The sequence below is a fragment of the Xenopus tropicalis genome, chromosome 4 (genome assembly GCF_000004195.4).
Source record: "Xenopus tropicalis strain Nigerian chromosome 4, UCB_Xtro_10.0, whole genome shotgun sequence".
Taxonomy (NCBI): domain Eukaryota; kingdom Metazoa; phylum Chordata; class Amphibia; order Anura; family Pipidae; genus Xenopus; species Xenopus tropicalis.
The window spans coordinates 41324511-41347424 of NC_030680.2; the positions used below are offsets into that span (position 1 = coordinate 41324511).

At 38.4% G+C, this 22914-nt stretch overlaps 1 protein-coding gene across 3 annotated transcripts in view; it reads left to right on the top strand.

The window, feature by feature from the left end:
• edc4 (enhancer of mRNA decapping 4) overlaps positions 1 to 22914 on the top strand; it is a 64685-nt gene that overhangs the window by 11071 nt on the left and 30700 nt on the right. For 2 of the 3 annotated variants that reach the window (XM_004913502.3, XM_002935371.5), the window contains exons 5-13: positions 335 to 521; positions 3256 to 3406; positions 6760 to 6864; positions 8122 to 8231; positions 9928 to 10011; positions 10962 to 11057; positions 13296 to 13395; positions 18715 to 18895; positions 19939 to 20011. In XM_004913502.3, coding sequence (XP_004913559.1) covers positions 335 to 521; positions 3256 to 3406; positions 6760 to 6864; positions 8122 to 8231; positions 9928 to 10011; positions 10962 to 11057; positions 13296 to 13395; positions 18715 to 18895; positions 19939 to 20011 — 1087 coding nt within the window. The remainder of the gene's footprint in view (positions 1 to 334; positions 522 to 3255; positions 3407 to 6759; positions 6865 to 8121; positions 8232 to 9927; positions 10012 to 10961; positions 11058 to 13295; positions 13396 to 18714; positions 18896 to 19938; positions 20012 to 22914) is intronic. The other variant, XM_004913501.4, reaches the window with a different exon arrangement.

Below are 22914 nucleotides of genomic sequence, written 5' to 3' on the forward strand. Positions count from 1 at the left end.
ATTTTCGTTCCACTTCTCGCGTGTACACCACTTTGTATTGGTCTTTCACGTGGAATTCCAATAAAATTGATTCATGTTTGTGGCTGTAATGTGACAAAATGTGGAAAAGTTCAAGGGGGCCGAATACTTTTGCAAGCCACTGTAGATAGATAGATACTTCCTTAAGTATAATTTATAGGGTGACAAGTCACTCTCTATTCCATTACTGCATGTTGTCTCATTTTCTGCTTGAACTTAATGTCTTTTAACAGATAATTACTCCTAGTAATATTCCTATACACTGTCATTGATGTCTGCTTTTTTTTTTTTTTTTATCCAATTTCTGATGTTTTAGGTGCTAATGGATCCGCCATGGTCAGAGTTCTAAGCCTTACAACCGCTGAGAGGATCTTACTGAAAGGCATTACAGGAAGTGTAACTGACTTGGCATTTGCACATCTCAAATCTAACCATCTAGCATGTTTGGATGAAGCAGGTAGCTTATTTGTGTGGCAGTTGTCAATGACAAATGGAAAAATCCAGTATCCTTTGTTATAAATTGATATAAAATATTACCTGTATAATTTATTTTCATAACTACTTCAACATTTATGTTTTACTTAAATCTTACAGAATGAGACATGGATAGGGTAGTGTTTAATCTTGTTCTTAGTGGTCTAGAGGTTACAACAGATCATACAATACTTTGCACTACTAGTTTTATTAGCATTTTCTCTTGCAAATGTCTCTGGGACACAGGGGGACCATGGAGTTTAGTATCTACCAACAGGAGGCAAGATACTAGAAGAGGAATATGACCCCTCCTTCTTGCTGCTTTACCCCCCCCCCCCCATCACTTCCTGATACTGACCGTTTTTCTTTTTGTGTCCCTCAAGGAGATAGAACCTTCCTGAATTCTTTCACTAATCTGTGGTCAGACTTAAGCTGCCCATACTCAGGCAGACTGGACTTGGCAATGTCGGCAAGCAAGCGGATCTTCACTCGATATCCCCACCTACGGGTGGGCGATATCGGGGAACCTGTAGGCGAATTCAATCGGCGGCAATGGGGCAGTCTGTTCGGGGACCGCATCAACGAACGGATGTGGTCCCCGATCCGACTGAATTTTCTAACCTGGCAGATCGATATCTGCCCAATTTCAGGCCAGATATCGGTCGGCCAGGCCCCTACACCGGCCGATAAGCCAAGGGACCGATATCGGCAGCTACAATCCGCCCGTGTATGGGGACCTGGGGTTGACCTAGCAGCCTCCAACAGCAGTTACCCTATTCAGGCTTCCCCTTACGTGTGGCATTGGAGCGGGCCACACAGCTTCCCTGCCTCTTCTGTAAATGAGAGCAGAAGCTGTCTAGAGCCTTACTCCAGCAGCACCTCAACCTAGGGTCAGTATCTACCCTTGGGAAACTTTTATCACTGTCTGCACTGCCTTCCTTGCTTTTTTCCTTTACACACCATCGCTCTGTGCTCTTTCTCCCCCTCCACTCATGTTCTACCACTTGCATTCTGAGCCTTCAGGAAACCATGCAAGCTTTTTCTACCATCACGCGAGAGTTTGACGGCACAACATCCTCCTTAGTTCGGCCCACATCCCCTGCTTTCCATCCTGAAGCCCCACATCCTCCGCTCTCCATCCTGAAGCCCCGCCCCACATCCTCCGCTCTCCATCCTAAAGGCCCTGCGTCCTCCGCTCTCCATCCTGAACATGGTTGTTTCATCTCTCTCCTCCACAAGAGCTCCAGGTCGGCCCTCGCATCCTTTGGAGAGAGTCTGCGACCTGTTCTGGCTTCTGCTTGGGTTTCCCATGCCACCCAGATTTGGTCAAATTCTATAACTGACGCTATCAACTCTGGCACCTCCATACGGGAAATGGCTTCTCTGACCAAGTCAGGGAAGCAAACGATTATTTTATTGAAGTCTCTATTGATGCAGCTTGAGTGATTAACTGCACCTCAGCCCTCTTGGTGGCAGCTCGTCGTTCCTTATGGCTAAAATTGTGGTTAGCTGACCTCCAAAAAATAGCTTACCTTAGCAAACTCTTGTTTGGAACATACAATTAAAGTCCAGTGAGACAATGCCACTACTGTGGCTTACCTCAATCGTCAGGATAGCACGAGGAGTCAACAGACTCTGAGAGAGCTCAGTCAAATTCTAAACTGGGTGGAGTCAAGGGAAGTAAACATGCCAGTGTTTTGCATACCCGGCCTTGAGAACTGGCCATTGCCTCGGCTAATAGAGTAACTAAGATCAGCACACTCTCATGTCACACTCATGGCAATTCTCAGCATTTTTGGCTAGTGGTTAGCGATAGGAACAGAGTGTAAACTTAAACTATGCGATAAGGGAGTGGTGAGGGGAGTCTAGGCAATGATAGTTAAGGGGGCTTTTTGCGCCCCGGGGGTATAGTTCTCCTTTTAAGCGACCAGGGATTGTGGTGGAGGCGAGAATCCCTTGTATACTTATACGTATAAAGGGCTAACTGTCTCTGCTTGACAGTCAGCTGTCAGTATTATATTATTGGTGTCTGTTTCCCCATTTAAGGTTCATAAAGGATTGTGGCTAAGGAACGAGCAGTGGAGGAGAGGTTGGGGGGGCAAAAAAGGGACTGAGGCTTCTAGCCGTGTAATTGCACTGTAATTTACACCTTTGATACTAACTCAGGACCAAGATAAATATCAGACAGTTTAGGAGTGCTGGAGCATGGTATACTATATTTATTCTAATTAGCGTATTAGTTTGCTTATTTCCACCCCATTTATATAATTTGACAGCTATGGTATGTCCCGATGGTCCCTGTGTCCCATAGACACCTGCAAGAGAGAATGAGATTTTGTGATACTCCATGTAAGATCCTTTTTCTCTCAGGGCTTCTGTGGGACACAGTTTGTTTTACTTTGTTATATTGTTCTGTTGTTGACAAAACGGTCAGTCTCAGGGGGGAGGGGCATAGTAGCAGGGAGGAATGGTACTCTTTCTCTTCTTCCTTTTCTAGTGTCTTGCCTCCTTTTCGTAGATACTATACCCCTTGGTCCCTGTGTCCCATAGACGTCCTAAGAGAAAAGGATTTAACACAGAATATCACAGCGTAAACAGCTTACATATTCACTTTTCACCTAAATATTTAGGAAAACATTTTTTAGTGATCATATGTTTTAAATCCAATCCAAGAGATGTGTAACACAAAGGCTTCAACTGAAACCTGCATTTCTGATATTACAATTTTATTATATCACATTTGATTCTTAACATATTACACAGAGATGACATTGTTGTGCATATACGAAGACCAGAAAACACTGTGTTAAGTAACTTCCGCAGAATTATCTGGTGCCCGTATATCCCAGAAGAAAGCGAAGAGAATGTTGTTGACGATACAAGCCAAACAGTTGCCTTGCTGCATGAGGATAAGGTAGTCACTTGTTGTTTTAACTTGGCTTAAAATGTTTCTCACTGCTCTTGGTAAAAATTCACCAGAATCAGTCATTGTAGTGTTTCATAAAGTCAGCTATTTGTTTAGCTTTAATATTACAGGTCAAGTCAAGAGAACGGATATGTTTAAAGGAGACATATCCTATAAAAATTATGAATGTACCAGTGAATTATACTCTTCTAGATATAGAAGGATTGTGCTTAAAAATGTTGTGTTTCGAACTGATTTTTTGAGAAATTCCACCGAAACCTCACTAGCCCCGCCCATCTGTTCCACTTCCTGCTGACTGAATTCTCTGGATGTGCAGGGGAGCCGGTGGCCCTCATTACAGGCAATGTAGGATAGGAACCAATCAGCAGCTAGGCTGACCTGATAGGGAACTGAAGCCTGTCTGTGCTTGTGTGACTGCAGGGCTGTGATTGGCTCTCCCCCTCCTACTGTGCTTCTGGCAGAGAGGACACGCCCACTCTTCATTTCACACACTGACAGATAAGCGAGAGGATCTATAGGGAGCTCCAATAAAGGGGCCATTGTTACAGATAGGATTAATGTTTAGCCCAAAGGGTAACCAGCACCATATATTATTCATAATTGCCTACAAAATTAGGGTTTTCCCCATTTATCTACTATGGGCCTGATTCACTAAAGTGCGATAAAAATTATCGCACGCTTTTTTGCGTTAAAAAACGCAAAAAAATTTGCGCGCGATTCACCATAGTATTATCGCGTGCGAAAAATCGCCATTTTCGCATGGGTTATTTCTCGCACTAGTTTTACCGCATGCGTTAATTTCCGCGCTGAAAAGAATACGATCGCATGATTCACTATACCTTTTGCGCTCTAAATATCGCATTTAGCTATGCGAAAATTAACACCTACTACAGGCAGGCGAAAAATTATACAAAAGTACAGTAAATGATTTTTTGCAATAAAATATGGACTTACAGTGTTATTTATTCAAGTATGTGTTTCCCCTAGAGTGACGCAGGCGCCAGTTTGCAGCGAAATTTTCATTTTTAATAGTCATTTTCTGCAAGTATTGGCGTGTATGGCTAACATGGCGTGCGTTCATTTGCGCGACTATTTATATTTGGCTATGGATTTGCAGCAAATTTTTGGACGTGCGTTGAATTTTTTGCGGCGGATTTTTTCATGCGTTTCGCAAAACAATCCGCCAATGGCAAAACGCATGAAAAAATTTGCCACACAAATTCACTGCACATACAAAAATTTGTACAAGCGTCAAAAAATAATAGTCACAGCAACAATTTTTTTGCCCGCACAACATTTTTGCCGTTTCGTGGATCTTTCGAAAGATTTGCTAATTTTTCACTAAAGATAACCAGAACACATTTGCTCATCACTAGTGGCTACTATTTATAAGCATCTACTATTTATATGATACTATTTATATGCTACCATTCATATGCGGTGACTATTCGCGGGCGTAATTTAGCACATGTACCAGCAAATACCGCATTGAAATAGTCTTCGTGAGTTAAATAACGCATGCAATATCGCGCGTAAAAAAGTGCGAGTATGCTTATAGTGAATCGCGCGAAAAATCGGCAAAATTAAGCCGCGGTAAAAATTTTAGCGCACAATTAAAATAGCGCACGTTTTATCGCCCTTTAGTGAATCAGGCCCTATGTCTGCTTTAAATAAACCTCTTCAAAGAATTTGTCTAGATATACTAGACTATTGTGCCAGTCCAAGGCTACCACATCATATTAGCAATGGGAATGTATGCTTCAGATGTGACCTTTCATGGGATATTATCGTTATATTAACGTATACATTATATATGCATGTTAAAAATCACATGGAACATCTTTAAAACATTGCTTTGCAGGTGTACACAACAGTATATCCCCCTTGTAAGCAAGGAGAGGCATCGCAAAGCAAAACCTTTATGGCTGAATAAAGGTGTTAGTGTCGAGGTTGGTAAGAAAAGACGTGCTTTTAGGGCATTCAAGTTAGCTGGGACAGCAGAAACTTTCATCAGGTACAAGGAAGCAAATAAAGCATGCAAAAAAGCTATCAAGCAAGCTAAAATAGAGATGGAAAGGGATATTGCAGCTAGGAGTAAAAAGAATCCAAAATTATTTTTTAATTATGTGAATAGTAAAAAAATTAAGCAAGAAGGGGTGGGAACCTTATTATCACGGGGGGGGGGGGGGGGTATGGTTGATGAGAACGGGGAAAAAGCTGAAATTTTGAACTTATTTTTCATCTGTCTATACATCTGAGGAGCCAGATAATGAAGGCTTCCCTTTTAAAGGAACAGTAACACCAAAAATTGAAAGTGTATAAAAGTAATTACAATATAATGTATAATTGCCCTGCATTGCTACAACTGGTGTGTTTGCCTCAGAAAGACTACTATAGTTTATATAAGTAAGCTGCTGTGTAGCCATAGGGGCAGCCATTCAAAGGAGAAAAGGCACAGGTAACTTAGCAGATAACAGATAAAGCCCCATTATATGGGGCTTATCTACTAGTTATCTGCTATGTAACCTGTGCCTTTTCTCCTTTTTTCCTGCTTGAATGGCTGCCCCCATGGCTACACAGCAGCTTATTTATATAGTAGCTTTTCTATAGCAAAAACACAATTTTTTTTTGAAGAGCAACGGCACATTATATTTTAATTACTTTAAAACACTTTAATTTTTTGATGTTACTGTTCCTTTAATATGCCAAGTTCTAGTAATTTAGCTACTGACGCATGGGTCACTCAGGAGGAAATTCAAAAGAGACTTGAACATGTAAAGGTAAACAAAGGTCCAGGGCCGGATGGGATTCATCCCAGGGTATTAAATGAGCATACTGATTATGCACAGTGTTTAGGGCAATACAATGTGCCCTAATAATCAAGATGGGAGCAGCTGTGGGCAACTTTAAAGCCATGGATCATCCATGTGTTTTGAACCTTGGTGTGGGCACAGTAAATTTCCAGTGTAAAAGGCAGTATTTAGTAATTATTTAAGGCTTTATATACATATTGCATTTTCTTGTTTATTGTGTTCAGTATAAATTCCTGTGGCTGCAGACCACTGGTAAAAAGGAGTTCAGTTAAACCAAGTCATAAAGTAAACAAACAGAATTATGCAGCTAACATGCTTACACAGATGAAACATGACCAGAGCCTTTTTATTAATTGGCAAAGGCCCATTTTGCTGGGGAGAGCTACCAGACCTTTCATCTTCTAATTCTCTCCAGAAATGGCAGACCCTCTTATTTTTAGTCCATTTCACAATACTTTATATTGTTTACAAAGAGTGATTATATTAACTTTTTTTTCCCTTCCACACCCGTCCTTTTTTTGTTTCTAGGCTGAAGTGTGGGATTTGGAAATTGTGCGCGCAAACCACAGCACTTGGCCAGTAGATGTCAGTGAAATCAAAGAAGGATTCATAATTGTGAAGGGACATTCTGGGGTAGGTTGTGTGTTTGTGTTTTTTTTTTTTTTTTTTGCATTTATGTTGTTAAACCTGTAAAAAAAAAAAAAAAAAAAAAAAAAGATGGCTGCAGAAAAATGAGAGGATAACGTTCTTGGTATATAAGACATTGTTGTTAAGCAAGTAAAAGGACTCAGCAGTATGGGACATAATAATTTGAGTCAACAAAGAGCAAACAGTGGGGAAGACAACTGACTAAGTGCTAGTTATATATGTAGTAACATTTGCTCAGTATTTTATGATTCCATCAGGCTCTTCCCATGAAAATGTTCCATGCTCACTTAATTACTCCAGGTTGTGTTGTATACACCCATTTTAGGTTTATGCACTACTGTAGTAACTTCAAAGTGATGCTTAAGGAAAGACATTTGTTTAAATATACAGTATGCATGTAGGTTAAATAATTTATCTTCTTTTTATGAAGAGTTGCATTGTCATTTTTTTTCATTTAAATTTGTATTGCCCTGTGGATATTATATCTTATACATGTGGTAAGTCTCACATAAGGTTTTGAGTTTGTCTGAATAATGGTTAGATTACAATCCTGGACATTCACTGGAAGGATTAAGAGGCTAGTGTTACTATATCCCTTATAATTTAGCACACAAGTGTTGCTAATACATATTGTAATGCATAAAAATCATAAATATCCTTAGTAATCAGCATATATAATCTGTGCTTTGTGATGTAATTTCTGTCACGTGACAAACTTATTATATATATATATATATATATATATATATATATATATATATATTATAATAATTTATACTCCTTGTTGTAAAATGAGTACAGGTATGGGATCCGTTACCTGGAAACCCATTATCCAAAAAGCACCAAATTATGGAAAGGCTATCTCCTATAGACTCTATTTTATGCAAATAATTCAGGTTTTTAAAAAGTATTTTTTGTTTTTCTGTAATAATAAAACTGTTTTTTTTTTTTGTTATTTTATTGGAGGCAAAACAACCATATGGGTTTAATTAAGGTTTAAATGATTTTAATAGACTTAACATTTTGAGATCTAAATTATGGACAGAACCCTTTTGCAGAAATCTCTGGGTCCCGAGCATTCTAGGTAACAGGTCCCATACCTGTATATTAAAAGTCCTCTTCGAGTTCCATTACCTACATAAAAGCACAAGGCCTTCATATTTTGTAGGAGCTAGTGCAAGTTTCACATAACACTATTCTACTTTTTCATAGTGAGCAATATCTCTTGTTTTACATATTCAGCGTCTAAGTGAAGGTGCACTTTCTCCTGATGGAACAGTCCTGGCCACAGCTAGCCATGATGGCTATGTGAAGTTCTGGCAAATATACATAGAGGGACAGGATCAACCAAGGTATTTTTATGCATGTGCTGGATTAACCAGGATACATGTTAATGATTTTGAAATTTAAAAAAAAATGTAGTAGTTTGGGGGTTTATGTCACAGATTAAGATTTGTTGTTTTGATTCCGGAAAAAGTTGTCTTTGATTTGGAGCTGTCTGTGAGCCAAGACAGCAAAATATCATATCCAAGCCTTTTCAAAGCATCCTGTGGTGTCACTAGCACTACATATTTAGTGCTTCTACAGGTATTCAGAAAGCTATAAAACCTGATACAGCAGTTTCACCAGATTGAGACTGGACTTTTTAATTTAAATTTATTTTTGCGTTCTTTAATTAGCAGAAAAGGATAAACTCACATTTATACCCCTGGCAACCATGCTAAATTTACTATAGTACCTCATTCCCAGCTCCTCCACTGTCAGTCATTATATAGTAAGTAATCAATTTCCACCATATTTATTCAGATTTGTTTGTATAGCCCCTAATGAGGTAAGTTTTAGCCACCACTAAAGATGGTGTTGCTGGTGAAGGACATAAGGGCATTTTTTTTTTTTTATAAACTTATTAATAAATTACCTTTGCCTTAAAGTTGGCAAGTACTGTATCTGTGTGTGTTGATATTACTAATTTGTACTAAAGATTTCCACGCAGAATTTTTAATAATTTGGGGCAGTTGCCAAATAAATGAAAATGATTCATTAACGTGGTGGATTTTACTTGTGATGGCTACTATATATGTCAGCCTTTAGACACACACAGTGGGCCATAAAGTAAAAGGCATTAACTGAAGGAATGAAAATAATGTTTTCCAGCTAAACCCTGGCATGATTTTACCCTAGTGTATGCATTACAGTTTGGAGGAAAGATGATTAAAGTTAAGTTTATTTCCTTTTGGAAAATAAAACTCCTGGGTGCTAGTTAGAATCATAGATACAGCCCTCAGAAGCTCCTCACAACTGAAGATATTCATGAAGTCCAATAGCATAGTAACTTAGTAAGTTAGGTTTAAAAAAAAAAAGGTACGTCCATCTTTTCAACCATAATGCCTATATAAAACCTGTTTAACTGCTAGTTGATCCAGAGGAAGGCAAAAAACCCCATCTGAAGCCTCTGTAAAATGCAGCAGAGGGGAAAAAATTCCTTCCTGACTCCAAGATGGCAATCGGACCAGTCACTGGATCAACTTGAAAACATGGCCTGTTTGGTTTTTCTTTCTGGGTATACTATAAATTGTTACATGTGTGATGGTGGTTTGTTCAAATAACTGTGTGATATATTCACACAGTTCCCTTAAACCCCAATAGTTTATAAGTATACCCTAAAAGTAACATGTTTATTGGTCTTTCTAAATATTTTCATTTGTTACTTTCCTCTCCCCCCACCCCCCCCCCACACATTTCCACCTAAATTCTCTACTATATATAATATTTTTTTAACCAGTTTGAGGCTCAGTGTTGGGATTGTGGTGGGATTGCTCCTGTGTGATATAAACTGTTAAGGGAAAATAGACTTGTGTTCACTACACTGCATACATGTATTATTACTTATTGTCTTATTTATACATATATGTGAATTTATAAGAGAAAGCTATATGCTCAGATGTGGGGAAAAGTGGGGAATAAGAAAGCTGCACATTTAAAAAAAAAAAATTAAAAAAAATCTCCCCAATTTTTTTTATTTTTAACATCTGTTAATTTCATTTTAAGGTGTCTGCACGAGTGGAAGCCTCATAACGGAAGGCCTCTGTCCTGTCTACTGTTTTGTGACAATCATAAAAAACAAGACCCAGAGTAAGAAGTACATTCATAATTTTATTTGAACGCAATAAAAAAATTGACTTTTGGGTTTTATAAACGTCACCATTCTTTTTGGCAATAACTTCAAATATAGTTCATTATAAATGATCAGAGAATTATGGAATAGTCTTACAATTCCTAATGTTACCTGGATCTTAGTTTGTTTGGTTGAATATAGAGATGAGCGTTTTATGGCATTATGGATGTCATTTTTTTTTTTTTCCATACTTTGAATTTGTCAATGTATGCGACATTATGCACTTTGGCGTTTTTAACATGATATATTTATTTAATATTGGCACATATTTTATAAAATTAGTGGTAAATTTAAGGTTTGTGATTAGGGAAAAATTCTGCTGTGCGACAATAAAAACAATAAAACGCCCGTGTCAAATTACACCGTGAATTATTTCACCCATCCCTATTTGTGATCCCTGGAGGATCAAAATGCTTTGATTTTGCAATGCAATTTTGATATATTAAAATTTGTTCTGCAATAATCCGTCAGTGCTTTCTCTACTTTGATAGATATGGTTTATTAATGTAAAATGTTTAAAGAGCGTATACATCAGCTGCCGGCATTCATGTTTGGATGTTGCTCTACATTTATTCCACTGGATATCTGTAGACTAATTTAACAGCTGGAACTGGTGGTAGGAAACTTCTTGAAATGAAACTAAATCTTTCCAGTCAATTTTCTAAATGTAAGCTTATTATATATGGACCTGTAGACCCCCCCCCCCCCCCCCTTAGAGCAACCACATTAGTGACAACGTGTCTTTTTTTTGGCTGCGAGTTTGGATCTCTGTGATAGACAACCCTAACAATGGCTATGTTGTAATTTAGATGCAATGTGAATGTGTCTTTCCTTCTATTTTTGTTATATGTTTTAAACCTTTTTTTTTTTTTTTTTTATTGTGATATGTATCTTGCTACTTTTCCAGGGTTCCATTTTGGAGGTTTTTGATCACAGGAGCAGATCAAAACAGAGAGCTAAAGGTGTGGTGCACAGTCTCCTGGACAAGTCTGCAAACAATCCAGTAAGACTTTTTAAATATATTAAGCTCACTTTTATGCAGCTGTTGTGATTAATTCATTTGGCATTAGTAATTCATTTTGAAAGCCATTATTAGATGTACATTTTTAGTAGAAAAGTGTGTTTAAGACAAATGGTTCCATTGTACTCCCCTGTTGTGCACTAAATAGAGGGCTTGCCCTTTCCATTATTTGTAATATACTCTGCACAAATATAAATGTTTAAATACAAGCAATTAAAGAACAGGGCACTTGACAATTCTTAAACACACTTCTATCAATTATGCACCATAGAGAACACATACCTGTGGCAAATGTACACAGTGCAGTAATAACTTTTCCATCTCTGTTTTTTTGAGAGGCCTCATTTTAAATATAAACTATTCAACATTTTGTCCATTAAAGATAGTTACAGGAAAAACCATGTGATTATTTGACTGCCCACAGCTCTTCTAATCGCCTTTACAGAGTACCCGCAGACCACCTGTGTGGTTGGGACTGAAGTGGTTTTGCTGGCAGATATATTACATTTTCAAGAGATAGTTTGATACAGTTTTAAAAAGTGGAAAGATTCAAATACTAAACATACTTTTTGCCTAATTTGTTAATAATAACAAATTATCTAAACAAGGAAATTAAAGATGCTCCACCAGTGCACAGATAAATTTCCCTGCATAATAGACCCCTTCTAACAAAATAGTCACAACAAAGGATGAAATGGGGCTACTTGCATACTGGTATTCTAATTATCTAGCTTGCCAGGAGCAAATATGAAGTAGATTTAGTTTCCCAGTTTGCCCTATTTAGCTCAACAAATAAAATAATATATCGTTTTTATCATGATTAAAACAATAGGCGAAAAGTATATGTAGCACAAGTCCTTCACATTGAATGCATGTTGATCAAGGGGGTATACTGGCCCTTTATACTGTGGAATTCATAATTAGGACATTCAAGATCATGTGTATTGAAGTTTTGAGTGTATTTTCAGAAATTTCATTAAACCTCCTAAAGCTTCAAAGTTTGGTGGTTTGCAATAGAAAGATATGTTTTTTGAAAGAAAGTGTTTTTGTCCTGTGCATTCAAGAATTTCTACAAAACTGGGGATTTCAAAATCAATTGTATTTTCAAGCATATAGTAAAATGTTTAACATAATCTATGTGCCTCCTGTCTTTATATTATGAAAATTAGATGTTTTAATTTTTTTAAGTAATCATTTATCCAGATATTTCAGATTTAGAATTGTTAGATTGTCCTGAAAAAAACCCACAAAAGGGCAGATTGACTAAAACTTGTTATTTTTAGATAAAAATTGAATAAAACCATTTTACCTTTTTTCTGATATTTACAAAAGAGTCTGAACTGAAAGTCGCAAAACTGACTTTTGTGTTACAATAAAAAAAAAAAAAAAAAAGTGTCAATAAATAGCTAAAACTTCTAAAGTTTCAAAGCAAAGAAGGATCATCCAGGGATGAGACATCTGCTAGTCACTTCTACATTATCTCGACAAGTTTTAGCTGGCAAATTATCTGATTTGGTCGCACACTGAATGTGGCAACCTTTAGCACAATAAAATCCTTCTAAAAGAAAAAAAAAACAAACGTTTATAAATTGCCCCCATAGTTTTCATAGGTAAACTTAAATGTTTTGCCAAGCAAATACCCATGGCACAAGTGTAAAAACTGTTCAAAAATCGACAGTGAAAGGGTTAAAGATTTGTAATGATTTAACATAGCAAAATAAGTTTTTACCTTTATACTTTTATAATACTACAGTTCCTGTGAGGGTACCATCAGTTGAATTCTGTGGACCCAGTCTACAAGTTTTTTTCAGAAATTAAGAACTTTGTATAAGTGCAAGCAAGGGTTTAGGTGGGCACAATTTAGATAGAAATTTGCATAAAGGAATTTTAGTCACACAAATTGTTTGTTTAGTGAAAGAGATGTGGCCACCTTGTCTGCAAACTAAAGAGATTGACAAACTGGCTGCAGTGTTGGCTCAGGATTGTTATTAGTCTGCGAGTTAGCGTTAAAAGTCAATGGCCACACACTGTATAATATCACAAAATGTAATAAAAATAAAGGTGGCTTAGCCTGCTTATTTAGGGCTGTGGCACACATGGCAATTTCAGGCATTTTGCCTAACACATTATTACCTTACTAAAAAGTTAGAACACCTGAAATTGTCTCCTAAGATTTCCAAACCTGATTGGCTTTTTATCTCAATTCTGTTCCAACTTCAGATTTTCTCCAGATCCATTTAGTTCTGGTATTTTGCCTGGGCTTAAAGCATCATTGGATTTGTCTGCAGAATTCCTGATACTGACTGATGTTCAGCGAAAGGTAGGTTAATGTATATTTTGGCACTGTATATTTAGGGAGGAGCAATTATGACCCTTAACATTTGCACATTTCATTTTTAATAATGTGTTCTTAGTTGCATCTTCCTACAATAGATAAAACATACCATACAGGATAGGGGTATGTGTGTTTATGTTTATAAAATCTTCTGTTCCTAAAGCTAATATCACACAAGGCATTAAAAACTCAGGTTGAGACACAGGCATTTTTGCACTTGTACTGACAGGCACTGTGTTGGCCTATGCACACATGAAGTGGATTTCAACACTGAAATGTTGTGGTATGCATTTTTGTGCCTAAATCTGCTTTATTTGTGCACAGCAGTGCACTTTACGCAGTCTGTGAATCTGCTTGGATCAGTTGGCTGTTCATCTGTGTCTCTGGGCATTCAGAGGAAGTGGCTGATTTGAGTAGATCCTAACCCACTTGATTCCCTGTTGCGTGCACTTACAGGAACTGGCATTTGTTTGTGTGCGCACGGAGCAGATTTCAGCACAGAAACGTAAAGATGTGCATTTTTGCACCAAACTTTGCTGCAGGTGTGCATAGATAGAAGCATATAGATGCGGCTCTGATTTATCATCATTATAATGCTAATTATCATGCTTAGCTGTGTTTGATTAGTAGTTTTTTAGGTGTTTCCATGTATATAATGCTAATTATCATGCTTAGCTGTGTTTTGATTAGTAGTTTTTTAGGTGTTTCCATGTATAAACTGCTCAAGAATAAAACTGAAAACGTCGTACAACTGTTTGTATAGGTAGTGTCAATCTGTGTCACAGCATGCTCTAATGCCTTGTGTTAGTCAGGAAGGAGCAGATCAGCTGTTTTTATATGCATTTATATGAAGATGGAGAAAAAGCCTTCAAATATGTCCTCTCATAAAAGCTTTACTAGTTGGCAACATGTATCTTTTAATATGTTAATATCTTAATTGGGGGAAATGGAAATGTGCTCTGTTTTTGTCTTTAAACCACTTCTTACCTGTTGCCTGTTGTCTACATTACATTTCTTTAGTGGATTATAAAAACTGGATTGATCGCAATGATTAAGTGCTGTTCAAGTAAAGGTGAGCCGGCGGCATCAGGGTCTACCTTGTGTGGCCTGTGGCTATCAGTGGAAAAAGCGATCCTATTATCTTATTTATTAAAGTCTGGCTGCTACCTTGTGAAGAGCAGTGGGACATTGAGAAACAACATGTAACTGGGATTAAAAATAGGCCTTGGAATTTTAAGTACACCGAGGCCCCGAACAGCCCCCTACCACCTCAATAAATAGTGAATGTCTAGGGCATCTTACGGCAGTCGCTCTGGCATGTGCCAGAATCCACAGATTGCCAGTACTGTCCTGATGTGACATCACGTGCCCATGTACTTATCATGTTCCCTAAAACCTGTCCTCCGCTGCCTGTGCCTACCTGTGGGAGGAAGACCGGTGAACCTGATTGGGTTTAATAGTTGACAGGGGGCTCCCTAAGGTATAGCATTACATTCTGGTGGGGTGCTGTGCTTTCCTTTGGGGTTTACTAATACTGGGCATTATGATGTTGAGGCTGTCATCTGATATTAGGGAATTAACATGCCATTTATTCCTGGGGGTGGTCAGTGCCATCTGATATTGGGGATTACTATTTAAAGCTGAAGGAAGGCCAATATCATTAAATGCCAGACATTACTGTGTTAATTTAATGCTGGTGGGTCAGTGCCTTTTGATGCTGAACATTACTGCCATTTTTAATGCTGGACAATAGGTTTCCATTTCATATTTGGTGGTTACCTCCTTTCTTGCAGTTTCAGGTTAATTAACATATGGGTTTGATTATGGAGGTATTAAAAGATTAATGTTTATTTATTTTCTCTTACTTCACCTTTTATTTGTGGCTAAGCAACCACTATCACAGCAGGTTTTCTCATACAGGCTTTTTTTTTTTATAGAAACCTGCCATGTGGTGTATATCAACGCTACTACTATTGTTTGTTGTGTTTATTTATATAGCTGCACAAATGTTTACAATGCTTAACAAGGCATAGGCACAAACAGGGATGTGGTTGTTATAAATTAAGTACTTAGTTATCCAGAAAGCTCCGAATTACAAAAAGGCCATCTCCCATATACTCCATTATAAGCAAATAATTCTAATTTTAAAAAATGATTTCCCTTTTTTTCTTTGTATTAATAAAACAGTACTTTGTACTTGATCCCAACTAAGATATAATGAATCCTTATTGGAGGAAATACAAGCCTATTGGGTTTATTCAATATTTAAATGATTTTTAGCAGACTTAAGTTATGGAAATCCAAATTATGGAAGGATCCCTTGTCCGGAAAACCCCAGGTCCCGAGCATTCTGGATAACAGGTCCCATACCTGTAATTTGTACATACCACATTTGGTAACCATATGCATTACATAAATACATACATTCAGAGTTTGATATTTTTATAGAACATCTGGAAAATAAGATGCAATTTTTGAGCCTCATAAAGCAAAAAATGAAGGGGCAAATTTACTTACCTTTAACCATCTGTCAGGCAACCGAAAAAAAAAAATTTGGAGATAGTGTTCTCACTGTAGCAAAGTGGTGAGCTTTTAATTTTTGTCAAACGCCCCCTCATGAAGAAAAACATTTTTTTAATGTCGTTCTGCAGCAAGCAAGACCAATTGGTTGCTAAGAAACCAATACTATTCGGTTGCCCAACTACGGGTGGTCAAAGGTAAGTAAATCTCCCCCCTAATTGTTAGAAAAAATGTATTAGTTTGTTAGTTTTGAGGAGAAAGTCAAATTAACACACTAGCGATAAATGTATGACTCCATAAGTTGGTTATCTCTATATAATTGAGAAGGCGTTTAAGGCAAACAAAGCTGGTAAATTGTAAAATAAAAAGCTCACAAATCTTGGTCTGTATGAAAAAATGCTTTTCATTAAAGATGAAATAAGAGATTCATTTTATCCTTTAAAATCCTTAATAAAAATTATCTGAGAGTATTACTAATGTGTTTTTTCTTTTAAAATACATTAATTTTTGTTATAAAATTTCTATCATTTATTCAAAGAATTATGGGCAGTTGTGACAAAAAAAGTCATCTTTTTAATGTAAAACAACCACCATAGGGGTATAGGTGATAGAAATGTTGGGGCCCCAATTTGGCAGACATGGGAACAGCCCTCACACAGAGCAGATTTTGTCATGGGAATGCTAATGTATTTTTGCGCCAAAATCTGCTCTGTATGAACTGACAACCATCATCATCTGTGCGCACACATACAGGGGATAAAGGCAGCGGATCAGATGTTCTCTTCTGACATATACTCCGTTACTGAGTTTGCAGGTAACGTTACCTTTTCTGTATTGTTTGGGGCATTATTATTGTCAAATGTGTCTACATTGTATATTTATATAGGATATAAATATACCTTTAGGCTCTCAAGTTTATATATGCCCTGTAACTGTTATTGGTCACACCATTGTGGCTTGTGGAATGACCATACCATGTTGGGCCTCAGAGGAACACTTTGGCAATGATGCTTTCATTTAAATTTTGATACAACACTAATTATCAATGCTAAGGTTCCGTTATACCAAATCTATTTTAATTTTTATTTTGAGCAGTGCCAGCTGTAGTGCTCATGGTTGGAGGACTCACTTTCCATCTATAGCAGAAATTATATCAATGAAATTAATTAGTTACTGATGTGGTCATTGGAATTGGTTCTGTTTCATTCATGGCTCTTTGCATACCTACAGGATAAACATTATTATGTAAAAAAGGACTTTTGCTGCTAGGTAAACTTGTATTTCAGTGGCTGGATATATACAAATAATATAAAAATTAGTTTAAAGGAGAAGGAAAGGTAAAAATTATGTAAATAAATACAGCCAAAAGCACTCACAGAAACGCTGCACTGAGTTCTCTTTCAAAAGAGAGGATTTGTTGTCTTTGTTTTCCTGTGCCAGAGACACACAGCTCTCTCCTGCTCCCCCCTCCCACAAGAATGCTAAGAACTCCCCCCCCCCCTTAGGAATATGTGATCTGAGCCAATCAGCAGGAAGCTTCCTCATAGTCTTACAAACTGCACATGTACAGGGGTCTTGATACAGGAGCGTGGTATTATGGGAATTTTCTTTACAGAGCTCAGGTTTCAGAAGGAAAGGCTAATCCCAAGCTGCAGGCATAGCTTCCGGTCTCTCAATAGTTGCCCTTAAGTCTCCCCATATTTCTCCCATTCAGATGATCAGAATTTCCCATAATGCCTCTCTCCTGCATGAGACCAAGACCCATTCTCATTTTGTATGACTATGAAGAAGCTTCCTGCTGATTGGCTCAGATCCACATTCCTAAGGGTGGAGGTGAGTTCTTATCATTCTTTAGGGAGGGAGGAGAGATCTGCGTGTCTCTGGCACAGGAAAACAGACCACATCTTTTGACAAAGGACTCAGTGCAGCGTTTCTGTGAGGTTTTTATCGCTGTATTTACATAGACCTTTCTGATAAAGCTTACTTAGTTTTTACCTTTCCTTCTCCTTTATTGCAATATGGCACCTACCATCAGTGTGAATTTTAGCATCCTATACCCCATAACCTTTTCAGTGGTTGGCTTTTACTAAACTAGTTGAAAAAAATGTTTGAGTTACCAGAGCAGAGCTAAACTTTGTCCATTTAACTACATTAGATAAGTTGCTAACTCGGTTAAGCGACTCAAGTTATTGCTGGAGCCCAGGCAGGTTGAAAAATTCTACTGGGGCAAGGACTGCATCTGCTTATTGATGTGGCCCGCCCTCCAAAAGCCTGTAGGGCCAAACGATTGAATCAGCATGATATTGCCAATCTTAATCTTTGGCCAGCTTTAGGATGCAACAGGAACTACAATATATAACCAGTGTGAAACAAAGTTCATGCACGCAGTTTTTAAAATGTTGTTTGGTGTATGCTGTTATCCATTTTGTGTATTAATTTAATTATCAGGTTATCACAAGTTTATGGTTTTGTGATGCCCTTGTACTTTATGCATTTTTTTTGTATTTTTAATTAATCTTTACTAATGAAGCATGCTTAATTATTTTTTTAATTATTATTTACTAATTAAGCATTCTTTGCCTTCTAACCTATCATAATTCTTTTTTGAATGTATCCCATGACATAACTAATAATTAAAAAAAAAACCTACTTATGCAAATACATTTACAACCTCTTAAATAAATGTGTTGAAATGAAATGGTACCCAATTTGGTTGTCTATAACAGTTATCTGTATACAGCAGTTGTCTGAATGAAATAAAACTGGTATTACATTTTTACACAGGTTTTGTATGTAATGGAGCTAAAGCAGAATCAGGATGAAGGAAAAGCTACCTTTACATCCATTTCAGAATTCTTGCTCACACACCCAGTCCTCAGTTTTGGTATACAGGATGTGAATCATTGTCGTCTCCGGAACACTGAAGTATTGCCATCAGAAGAAGACAACAACAGTATCAGCCAAGGTAATTAACTGAGCAGCAGTTATACATTCTGGCCATATAATTCATTCAATATACATTTTTTTTTTTTTTTATTGGTTTTCTGGAAAGAGAAGACTTTGCATGGCACACAGTAGGTCACAACAAAATAGGCAGCACCCACTCAGCTATTAAATTGACCGATGGGTGCACAGTCCAACAGGGTCCCTCTACTCCTGCACATGCAAATCCAAGTGATTATAGACAGCACTCCATTTGAATTCATTAAAATGCCTTTATTGTCACAATGTGGCCAGCAGCAACATTTCAAGCCTAATTGGCTCTTTATCAAGCTAACAATCAAGTGTACATGTGCTCCTTATAGCCTGATGGCTGTGTTATACAGGATATAAGGAGCACTTGTACACTTGATTGTTAGCTTGAAAAATAGCCAATTAGGCTCGAAACGTTGCTGCTGCCCGCATTGTGACAATTAAGGCTTTTTTTAATGAATTAAGATTGAGTGCTGCCTATATTTGCTTGGCACACAGTAAGTAAACACATTTTAATTCATAAAAAGGTGTTCAAAATTCTGCCTAAAAATCCCTTTTAATTTCCTTTACAAAGGGGGGTTTTGAAAAAGATCGCTATGTAGTTAGCGCAAGATGGGAGAAACTATAGGTTATCTGAAACAGTTCTTATGTGTAGCGCTGGCTCCTTCTGAAAGCTCAGACTCTGGCACAATGCACTGAGATGGCTGCCTACACACCAATATTACAACCAAAAAAAATAAATTTGTTGGTTCAAGAATAAAATTTTAAATGGCAGTGAATTATTTGCTATGTAAATAGTGTAATTTCTAAATAAAAAATATCCTTTAAAAATCACGACAGAATCCCCTTGAACAAAAATGAAATCCCAGTATATAAAAAGTAGACATCATCTGAGTAAACAGATAGGGCCAATTCATATCACTCATTAACTGCATGCAAAAAGCCCAAAACCTAAAGTGTGTAAATGAACTGTCATGACTGACTTTTTGTGCTACTACTGATTACAGCATTATGATTTTTTTTCTTTCTGTTCAGAAGAGCCCCTGGAGTGTGAATCGGTTGAATCTGCTGCTGGTGTGCTTATAAAACTGTTTTGTGTACATACAAAGTAAGTACCAGTTACTATTACTTTTTTTTTTTTAAATTCAAGATTTTTTTAATTGATTTTTGTATTAACAAGAGGTCCATCTACACACATGGTCGGCACAAGTAAATAGCTGATATTTCCGAGCCATGTCCAAAATGGTATTATGGCGATAGGGTAAAATCAGTCTGATGGTTTTGCAAGATCACTGAAGTGTGTGTCTCGGATATCGTAGTCTGAAGTAGTGTAGCGCAATCCTCTTCTTGGTGCCATATCACGGAGCATCTGGTTATCATGTGGTAGTGGGCCTTCTTTCAAGTAAAATATTCAGTAATAACATGAAATAAAGACAGATGAAAGGAGGAAAGGTCAAATAGGAGGGGTGGGGAAGGGAGAGGTTATGCATATAAAACTGGGTCGGGGGGGGGGGGGGGGGGGAGAGGAGGAAAGAGTCCTGTCAGGGATAGTTATAGAGTTGGGGACAAAGCAATGTTCACATTCTGGTATTAGGGCATAGGAGTAGACCTGGCTCTGCTTCTGTAGTTTCACGAAGTGGGTTATTTAAAGTACAGAGAGCAATAAGAGTACATACCTGGGGTTGGAGGTCCACCCGGGGCCCGCGCCTAGCTCAAGGATGGATGTATTTTCGGGCTATAAGGCGTGATGCATTTATTTGATAAGAATCTTACACGAGACAGAGCCGCCCGTATGAATCTGAGTTTGTAAATTCCCTCCAGTGGAACCATTTAGTGATGAATTTCTGTGAATCTGCCGCAGAACTGAGTTTCAACTCCTCAAATCTGTGGATCGCAGCCACCTTATGCAGCCATTCTCTAACTAAGGGGCTGGCAGTAGTTCTCCACTTAGTTGGTATAGCGGCTTTAGCCTTGTCTAACAATATTGGGACTAAGGAGTTTCTATATGCTTTAATTGGTGTGGAAGTATTGTGAAGGAGAAACAATAGAGGTGTATCCGTAACTTCAATATCCGTGATTGTTTTAATGGTGTCTCGTATTGTGGACCAATATGGAGTAAGAACTGGGCAGCTCCAAAATATGTGTGTAAGAGGGCCTGGGTGGTTTCCGCATCTCCAAAAGTTTGGGGATACGGCACTGTATATTTTGTTTTTTGTGGGATATCTGTACCATTTGGTAAGTATTTTGTAATTAAGTTCTTGTATTTTTGTGCATGATTTTAAGCCATTGGGTTTCATCTATGGCAGTGTTTTTAAACCTTTTTTGGGCAAAGGCACACTTGTTTCATGAAAAAAATCACGAGGCACACCACCATTAGAATATGTTAAAAAATTTAACTCTGTGCCCAGCAGCAGTGCCCCCATAGTACATTGGTGCCAAGAGCAGTGCCCCCTTAGTACATTGGTGCCCAGCAGCAGTGCCCCCCTAGTACATTGGTGCCAAGAGCAGTGCCCCCCTAGTACATTGGTGCCAAGAGCAGTGCCCCCCTAGTACATTGGTGCCAAGAGCCAGCCCCCCTAGTACATTGGTGCACAGCAGCAGTGCCCCCCTAGTACATGGGTGCCAAGAGCAGTGCCCCCCTAGTACATTGGTGCCAAGAGCAGTGCCCCCCTAGTACATTGGTGCCAAGAGCCAGCCCCCCTAGTACATTGGTGCCCAGCAGCAGTGCCCCCATAAGTCAGTGTGCCCCGTGGCCCCCCCTAATACATTGGTGCCCAGCAGCATTTTACTTCTGCTCTTCGGCGGCTTCTCTGGTGGCTTCAGCAGCATCTTCGTATCCCTCAGGCGCGCCGCCTCTGCACTTCTGCCTACACGCGACCGCACACAGGCCCTTTTATAACGTTGCGTTCCGTGCGTACTGACTTCACCCGTACACACGGGGCGCAACCAATGACAGGGCCCGGATTTTATTAAAGGGGGCCCGAGCTACTAAGAAAAACTGTAGCATCGCCGGGCCCCCTTTGAAAGTAAAAATTGCGGCCCTGCCTACGGCACACCAGCGGAACAGGGGTTGAAAAACGCTGATCTATGGTGCTATTAAGATCCTTTTCCCATTTTTCTTTGAGGTATGTTGCTGGATATGGTCTTAAGCTAAGGATCTGTTTGTATAAAAGAGAAATTGCTCTTTTGGGGGCCTTATCGCTAGACCATATTTGCTCTATTTCCGTTAGTTCTGGTTTTGGTTTATGCGGAGGGAAAATTGAGTGTATGAAGTGTCTTATCTCTACAGGTCCTTTTCAAAAAATTAGCATATTGTGATAAAGTTCATTATTTTCTGTAATGTACTGATAAACATTAGACTTTCATATATTTTAGATTCATTACACACAACTGAAGTAGTTCAAGCCTTTTCTTGTTTTAATATTGATGATTGTGGCATACAGCTCATGAAAACCCAAAATTCCTATCTCAAAAAATTAGCATATCATGAAAAGGTTCTCTAAATGAGCTATTAACCTAATCATCTGAATCAACAAATTAACTCTAAAAACCTGCAAAAGATTCCTGAGGCTTTTAAAAACTCCCAGCCTGGTTCATTACTCAAAACCGCAATCATGGGTAAGACTGCCGACCTGACTGCTGTCCAGAAGGCCATCATTGACACCCTCAAGCAAGAGGGTAAGACACAAAGAAATTTCTGAACAAATAGGCTGTTCCCAGAGTGCTGTATCAAGGCACCTCAGTGGGAAGTCTGTGGGAAGGAAAAAGTGTGGCAGAAAATGCTGCACAACGAGAAGAGGTGACTGGGCCCTGAGGAAGATTGTGGAGAAGGACCGATTCCTGACCTTGGGGGACCTGCGGAAGCAGTGGACTGAGTCTGGAGTAGAAACATCCAGAGCCACCGTGTACAGGCGCGTGCAGGAAATGGGCTACAGGTGCTGCATTCCCCAGGTCAAGCCACTTTTGAACCAGAAACAGCGGCAGAAGCGCCTGACCTGGGCTACAGAGAAG